At 33.6% G+C, this 8,735-nt stretch overlaps 1 protein-coding gene across 1 annotated transcript; it reads left to right on the forward strand.

The window, feature by feature from the left end:
• Positions 1-1,998: 1,998 nt before the first annotated feature.
• On the forward strand, positions 1,999-6,692 carry LOC133328385 (structural maintenance of chromosomes protein 1A-like). The gene is made up of 14 exons (XM_061536955.1): positions 1,999-2,204; positions 2,271-2,640; positions 2,796-2,964; positions 3,028-3,921; positions 3,979-4,107; positions 4,179-4,261; positions 4,330-4,702; positions 4,769-4,882; positions 4,941-5,196; positions 5,261-5,565; positions 5,622-5,743; positions 5,805-6,308; positions 6,369-6,546; positions 6,624-6,692. The coding sequence occupies exons 1-14, from the start codon at positions 2,021-2,023 to the stop codon at positions 6,684-6,686; spliced, it is 3,744 nt and encodes a 1,247-aa protein (XP_061392939.1). The 5' UTR covers positions 1,999-2,020; the 3' UTR covers positions 6,687-6,692.
• The last annotated feature ends 2,043 nt before the right edge of the window (positions 6,693-8,735 follow it).

The following is an 8,735-nucleotide window of genomic DNA, read 5'->3' on the forward strand; positions in this document are numbered from 1 at the left end:
TTTCTGTTCTTCCCGCAGGATTCGATAAACAGCATTTTTCTCACATTTATATTTTTCCATCAGTGCAGGTTTATCCATTCCGGCTTTTGCATCATTTAGTAAGTCTAGCTTCTCACGAATTGTCATCGAAGACCTGTTCATGTTTGTAACGTTGAAATACCGTTATTTGACTGGAATTTCACTTAATTTAAACAAATGTTCAGATATTAAAACATTTACTTGTAAGCAGAAAATTAATGAAATCAACCGACCGAATTTAAAAACGTTCCACTTGCTAAGAATAGAGGAGACAGTATAGAATGACAGATAAAAAATTAGGATATAAACAAAATGGATGAAGAAACGTAATGTTTACGAATGAATGTGATGTATAGTGACGATATATCATCTGATCCCTATAAAATAGGGACAGGTAAGTCAACTTTCGACTGATATTTTTTTTGTAATATTTTTATTAATATTTAAGTGAAATTAGAAAATAAATGATCAACTTCTTTTTAAACAAATATATGTGAAAATTATCATTCGTAGGTCATTTAATAAGACGTACGATTTATCATCAAATTAATGTACAATAATTGCAGCTAGAATATATATAGATGAACAACCAAATGCGCTGCAGCATTAAAATTAAAAAAAAAAACAAATGCAACTATTTACGTAATGACTTGTTCCGCCAGATATAAAAACAATATTGTTGAGTTTGCTTGATTTTCCTTGATTTATACTTCAAGGTACAAAATTATTTCAAAAATTTCTGTTAGAATGCAAAAACCAAGGTGTATTTAATAAGGTGTAAGTGGCAATCATATGGTTTTAAACTTTTTTCTTTATTATTTGTAAAGTAAATTGTCAAAACTATTTGTCAACGTTTCATTTCGACTTAAAATATTTTTTGTTTTCGATTATTTTTTTTTATTAATAAAAGTGCAATAATAATGCATTTATAGGGACGGAATATTTGTTAATGCCCCAAGTGACGACAAGGAAGCGTGAGCTTAAATTAGTTCTAAATCGGGCCGCTGATTTGTTCCACTTAATGTCAGCACTATATTTTGGTATACCATATTTAATAATTTCAAAGAAAAACGAAAAAAAATACTAGCATCCATGGTGCAATTAGTCAATATAATTATTACAAGGTAGGGCACAGCTACCAACTGATTACAAATTTTTTCTCAAGGTGGCTTGTTCCATCAAATCAAAATACATATTTTGTGTATATGTGTTTATTGTTTTGAATACAATGTAAAATAAATTCAAAATAAATTGAAATATTTTTAAATTTAATTGAAATGAAAATTAAGTTTTGAACACGTTCGTCTGGAAGTAATTACTTTGTTATGGATGAAACACACATTTGGTGGTATTCCCTACTGGATTTTGGGAAGAAACCATAACCTTTCATTCATTTTTCGCGTATTCAGTTTTGTGTTGAAAAAATGCCAAATAAACACAAACACTTGTTGCGTATATTTATTTTTGGCAGAAGAGACCACACGTGCATAGTTGCTTTTTTGTTATTCACTTCAAGCTGTCCTACCATGGTACAATAATACAAGGTATATATATTTTATTAATGATTCCCTATGAATTATATTTAAAAAAATTTATTTTTTTATTTTCCCAAATACGTATTTTTGGTTTTCTCTCAGCTAAAAACTGCCGAATGTAAAGGCGCTATTATAGTACAAGATTTATGTATGCAAACGCAATGTATAAGGTTGCGACCTAATATTTCCACTGAACGGAAAAACATTATCGAAGAACAAGTGGAACTAGATAAGTGCATGAACTGTATCTAGTTCCGATGTTCATTTCAGAGAACCGTTAAAGTGAACTATTTCTTTGTGGAACGATTTTAGTTATAGCGCGTCCTTTTACTGTGTTTTCACAATTTCTGTAAAGTGCAACAAATTGTTTGCAATTTCGGTAATAAAGTAGCTAGAATTGTTCAGAAGATTGTACGACAGTCAATAAATTCAATACTTCCAATATTGTGACATAAAAGTGTGCCACAATGGCGGAGGAGGAGAATGCTGCCGATGTGACACTAACATCTGTCAATCAAACCACACCGCCCAATGAAATTGAGGCCTCATTCCTTCAGTATATAGAAATGGAAAACTTTAAATCCTATCGAGGTCATGTTCTTGTGGGTCCACTAAAACAATTTACCGCAGTAATTGGCCCCAATGGTTCAGGTATGTTTGCCAAAGCACTGCAACATATTTCAGGTCTAAAGCTTGTTTTTTCTTTTTGTATTGCAGGTAAGTCCAACTTCATGGACGCCATCAGTTTTGTTATGGGTGAGAAAACCACTAGTTTGCGTGTAAAACGTCTGAACGATCTCATACATGGCTCATCGATTGGACGACCTGTGGCACGCAGCTGTTATGTTACAGCGAAATTTATTGTCAATGGTGACTACCAGTTGGATTTCCAACGTGCAGTTATTGGTGGTTCTTCTGAGTATAGAATAAATGGGAACAGCGTATCCAGTTCATCATATTTGGCAAGACTGGAAAAGATGGGCATTAATGTCAAGGCGAAGAACTTTTTAGTTTTCCAAGGTGCAGTTGAAAATATTGCAATGAAAACACCCAAGGAGAGAACAGCTTTATTTGAAGAGATTAGTGGGTATGTATATATGGATAGGTTTTACATAGTGCTTTTCTTCATATTTTTTGTGAGTATTTTAAGCACTATGCCCAATCGAGAATGATCCAACTCTCGTCTAAAGTTTCAGATAAGTACATGAAATTAATGCAAACCTTTTATCAATAATATTTCAGGTCTGGCTTACTAAAGGAAGACTATAATCGTCTTAAACAAGAAATGATACTGGCCGAAGAGGAGACACAATTTACATATCAAAAGAAGAAGGGCATTGCGGCTGAACGAAAGGAAGCTAAACACGAGAAGATGGAAGCGGAACGATATGCCCGTTTGAAAAATGAATATGTAAGCAATCATGTCAAATAGCAGATCTTGAGAACAATAATTTTAATTTTATCCCAATTTCAGAATGAGAAAAAGGTTGAATATCAATTATTTCGTCTATATCATGTAGAGAAAGATATTAAGAAGTTAAACGAAGAGTTGGAATCAAAACAAGAGGATGTTAAAGAAGTGGAAAGTCGCAAAGCTGCAGTGGACGATGTTCTAAAAGAAAAGAAGAAAGAATCCGGAAAATTAAGTCGTGATTTGGCTAAAGTAGATCAGGAGATACGTGAGTTCGAGACACAGATGAATAAAAAACATCCGCTCTATATTAAAGCCAAAGAGAAAGTTGCACATTGTCAGAAAAAGTTGAAATCCTTGGCCAAAACTCTCGAAACTGCACGAGAAGCTGACAATGCTCATCAACAGGATATACGCAAACTGGAGAAACAACTGAATGAAATAGAACAACTAAAGAAAAGATTTGAGGATGAAATAGCAAATGAATCAACGCGACGTGGTAAAAGTGTACACATGGAAGAAGGGCTAGTTCAGGAATATGATAGTCTTAAACAGGAAGCAGAAGCTACCGCGACAAAGTATCGTTCCCAGTTAGATTCTGTTAATCGAGAGCAAAAATCTGATCAAGATTTACTCGATGGAGAAACAAATCGTCGAGCATCGGTTGAGGAAGCCCTGAAGAAACTAACACTTCAACGTGAGGAGGCCATTAAAAGACGTGACAAATTAATGGATCATATCAAATCATCAGAAGCTGCCTTGGAAGAACAGAATCGCATCAAAGATGAATTGAAACGTGATGTTGGCTGCTCAAAGGAGAAAATTGCCGAAATACAAAGCATACTTGAAGATGTTAGAGATCAATTGGGTGATGCCAGAAGTGATAAACATGAAGATGCTCGTAGAAAAAAGAAACAAGAAGTTGTGGAACTCTTTAAGAAACAAGTGCCGGGTGTGGTATGTAATGGTAATTATTAGCATTAATACCAACATTAACACCTTTTTTTGATTTAGTATGATCGAATGATAAACATGTGTCAGCCGACCCATAAACGTTACAATGTAGCTGTAACAAAAGTGTTGGGTAAATTTATGGAAGCTATTATTGTGGATACCGAAAAAACTGCTCGCCAATGTATTCAGGTAATTTGGTTACCACATGTATATATTCTTGTTATAAACTAAAATTATTCTTCTCCTTATCGAACATTTAGATACTTAAGGAACAAATGTTGGAGGTTGAAACATTCTTGCCACTCGATTATTTGCAAGTTAAACCACTTAAGGAACGTTTAAGGTAAATGCATTTCCCATACACAGATCTACACGGATTTTTTTTCATTTCATTCATTTTTTATTTTTCAGAAACATAAGCGAACCACGCAATGTAAAACTTGTATTCGATGTCTTAAAATTCGAACCGAAAGAAATTGAACGCGCTGTACTGTTTGCAACTGGCAATGCTTTGGTCTGTGAAACACCTGAAGATGCTATGAAAGTGGCCTATGAATTGGATCGTTCTCGCTATGATGCTTTGGCTTTGGATGGTACATTTTATCAGAAATCTGGTCTAATATCTGGTGGTAGTCATGATTTGGCCCGGAAAGCTAAGCGTTGGGACGAAAAACATATGGCCCAACTGAAAATGCAAAAGGAGAAATTGAGCGAGGAGCTCAAGGAATTAGTAAAGAAATCCCGTAAGCAAAGTGAATTGGCCACTGTGGAATCTCAAATTAAGGTAAGGTTTTACCATATTCAACTTTGAAGAGATCATATTTCAATTTTGAACTATATATATATTTAGGGACTTGAAAATCGTTTAAAATACAGTATGGTGGATTTGGAATCTTCAAAGAAATCGATACAGCAATTTGATAAACAATTGCAACAAGTTCAAAGTCAGTTAGATGCATTTGGGGTAAGGTGTTTGTATTATAATAAATACATTTTATACTCAGTAATAATTTCATTCACAGCCAAAAATTACTGAAATCGAAAGACGCATGGAGAAACGTGAGGAGCATATTCAGGAAATTAAAGAGAACATGAATAATGTAGAAGATAAAGTATTTGCTGCCTTCTGTCGCCGTTTAGGCGTTAAAAATATTCGCCAATACGAGGAACGCGAATTGGTAATGCAACAGGAAAGGGCCCGCAAACGTGCCGAATTCGAACAGCAAATTGATGCTATCAACACCCAGTTGGATTTTGAAAAACAAAAGGACACAAGAAGTATAATCATATTTAGTTTTATTTCAAACAAATTCTAAGAGACTTGAATTTTTTTGTCTTATAGAAAATGTTGATCGTTGGGAACGTAGTGTTCAGGATGAAGAAGATGCCTTGGAAAAATTACGTGCTGCTGAGAAACGGTACTTGAGTGAAATCGATGAGGATAAAGAGAAAATGGAAAAGTTGAAACAACTCAAAGCAGAGAAGAAACAAGCGGTCGATGATATGGAAGAAGAAATATCTAAGGCACGAAAAGATGTTGCCAACTTGGCCAAGGAAATTCACAATGTGGGCTCTATGGTGTCGTCGATTGAATCAAAAATTGAAACAAAGAAAAATGAGCGTCACAATCTGTTGATGCAGGCAAAGGTACATTGCACTTTGTAATATAAATAGCAAATCGATATAAATTTCTTCATTTACAGATGGATTGTATTGCTATTCCACTATTGAGAGGATCGCTGGACGATTGTGTCGGTCAAGGTGGCGAAATTGACAGTAATACACCTTCAACATCTGCAAATGCAGTTGTGGACAAGGAAACAAAGTAGGACATTCATGACATAGTCGTTATTTACCATTCAATAATTTGTCATAATTCATTTCAGTATTGAAGTTGATTATTCGAGTTTACCGCGTGAAATTTGCAAGCTAAAAGACGATTCGAGTTTCAAGAAAATGAATGAAACTTTACAAAAAGATCTTCAGGCAAAGTTGGATGTTTTGGAACGTATACAGACGCCAAATCTGAAAGCTGTACAGAAACTGGATGCTGTCACCGAAAAGGTCCAACTGACAAATGAAGAGTTCGAAAATGCCCGACGCAAAGCGAAAAAAGCTAAAGCTGCATTTGAGCGTGTAAAGAATGAACGCTCCGAACGTTTTACTCAATGTTGTAATCACATTTCCGATGCTATTGATGGAATTTACAAAAAACTTGCACGCAATGAAGCCGCCCAAGCATATTTGGGTCCCGATAATCCCGAAGAACCTTATCTAGATGGTATTAATTATAATTGTGTAGCACCGGGCAAGCGTTTCCAGCCCATGAGCAATTTGAGTGGTGGTGAAAAAACAATTGCCGCCTTAGCTTTACTATTTTCCATACACAAGTGAGTTTGGCAATGATATATTCTTTGTACGTATGATGCAAATTTTTTGCTTTCTTTCAGCTATCAACCTGCTCCATTCTTTGTACTTGACGAAATTGACGCTGCTTTGGATAATACGAATATTGGCAAAGTTGCCTCATATATACGAGATCATACCACCAATTTGCAGACAATTGTTATTTCATTGAAAGAAGAATTCTATGGACATGCCGATGCATTAGTTGGTATTACACCCGGTGTAAGTAGTCGATATACATATATCCCATTTTCTCAGTATTAATATGGAATCTATTATTTTTGTTTTTGTCATTCTAGGATGGTGATTGTTTGGTTTCCAATGTCTACATGTTTGATTTGACACAATTCCTGGATAAATAATCAGTGTAGCTTTTAATGTTAGATACGTTGTTTCACAATACCTACCTACCTACAAATATATTTTACACTTAATTTCATGATTAGGATGATGTTCTCCAAAACTACACTTGTCAATATATACTAATTGTCGTGTACATGTTGCTTTGTAGAATTTTATTGCAGACAATTGTTTCTTTTCCATTTTGACGTATTTTTAATATTTAGAGTACCAACTTAGATTAATGCACAAAAGAGTACGATTTAAGTAATAAAGCTAAAAAAGAGAAATCAAATGTTTTCTACTCCAATAAATGATGTAAAAACGAGTGAAATTATTTTTCTTTTTTATATAACTACCATAGAAGAAATTAATGAAAGAGTATGGAGAGAATAAAGGGGGAATTGATGTGAGAACAAAAAAATAGTTAAATGGATTTATCCCTGGTAGTTGCAAGTTCAACTGTCGAGCGACTTTTGGATCTCTCTTCCGGCTGTCGAAATGGAATCAAAAATTATATTATTCGGGGACAATTCAACCAATATCCGACATGGTATCACCTATGACAATACATTGGCTTGTCAGCCAAACTGGCCCAAAAACTTTTGTGTCACTAAAAATTCTGACCACCTTATTGCTATTTTCATCGCATATATTGGTTCCTAGATCAATATTAATGAACCATAAAGTTTTCAAAGTCAGAAAAATTGGGTTTCGCGATATTTTTTTAATAATTTGTTTGTCGGATTTTGGTTTTAATAGTTTTTAAGGTCCTGTCCTCGCGATTTATTTTGCAAGACCTCCTTTTTATTATTCTAATCTTATTTGGGATGTTTTGAAGCCGCGACGACTAATTCTAATACTCTCATTTTGAGATTAGGACGAGAAATTACCATATAGTAAATGAAAAATTGGTGGAGAATGTATTGAACGTAAATGTGAGAAAATATTCGCGAAAAAAATGCTGTGGTTTATTGAAATCGTACCCAAATCGCTTTTAGTATGTGGTTACCCGCAATGGTAAATATAAAAAGATAAAGTGTGTGTTATATAATGATTTTTTCAAAAATTATAATAAAAAGCAAAATACTTTTTTGTGATAATCATTTTTGGGTTGGTATATATTTTGGCCGATATCTTCGTGACCAATAGGCCTTTCGCAGTGATTCTTGCAGAAATAAGATCTAAATATATCCACAAACATATCCCATTATACATAATCCATTTTACATCTTTAGTATGCTGGCTTTAGGCGTGTATATTAGAATTTTGTCAAATTTATATTGAGGCAAAATACTTATTACACTCACTGTATATCATATTTTATTTAAACGTTTAGACATTCTACGGTTTACTCTAAAAGTATGAACCTCTCCCATCCCAAAAATAAGGCAAATAAAACAATTGTTATGCTGTTTACATGTTTTTTATTGTTGTTGTAACATTTGAATGTTTTGATTTACAGTAATCAATTTTAATTTTTTTTGTAACTTTTTTTACATAACTTTTATGGGGGGTAAACATCATGTTGCATGTTTATTTTTGTCTGTCTCTTTAGTCCTTATGTGTTGATATTTTGTTGTTGGGTTTCTGTAGTTTCGTTTTTAAGTGTGTTTTCTGTTTTTTTGTTTGTTTTCTTTTTATTTATTGTTATAACACAAATTCATCAAATTTCAGCTTTTTGCAGTCCCTTTGTTATTTCTGAAAAAAAGAAACAAACGAGAAGAAAATTATTAAATTAATTAATTAAAATATTGTTAAAAATATTTAAAATATATTTAACATTTTTGGGAACGAAAAAAATACGAGCGAATATACTATCACTAGGCGAATATACTATTTCATTTATGTACATATGTAAGCAACAAGATTGTTTGTTGTTGGTTCTTAACCCTCTTAGTATACTGATCGTCATATTTCGACTACCTGAGTTGGTCCGCTCGTTTGTAGCCCAAGTACAGCTCAAAATTTGCATTTTGGTTCGGTTTTGTATTTTGTCTGCTATTCTGACCACGAATAATATGATGTAAGTAAGAGGGCGTATATGGAAGAAATATCAACAATTCTAATGG

Source organism: Musca vetustissima, unplaced genomic scaffold, assembly GCF_032173495.1.
Source record: "Musca vetustissima isolate MV318-11 ecotype Yass unplaced genomic scaffold, APGP_CSIRO_Mvet_v1 utg92864, whole genome shotgun sequence".
NCBI lineage: Eukaryota > Metazoa > Arthropoda > Insecta > Diptera > Muscidae > Musca > Musca vetustissima.

What these genes read in the sequence shown, in the direction of transcription:
- LOC133328385 (XM_061536955.1), top strand. Translation starts at nt 2,021, where the DNA reads ATGGCGGAGGAGGAGAATGCTGCCGATGTGACACTAACATCTGTCAAT. An exon ending in TTATTTGAAGAGATTAGTGG is followed by an intron (nt 2,641 to 2,795) that starts GTATGTATATAT and finishes ATAATATTTCAG; the next exon opens with GTCTGGCTTACTAAAGGAAG. An exon ending in ATCTGTTGATGCAGGCAAAG is followed by an intron (nt 5,566 to 5,621) that starts GTACATTGCACT and finishes CTTCATTTACAG; the next exon opens with ATGGATTGTATTGCTATTCC.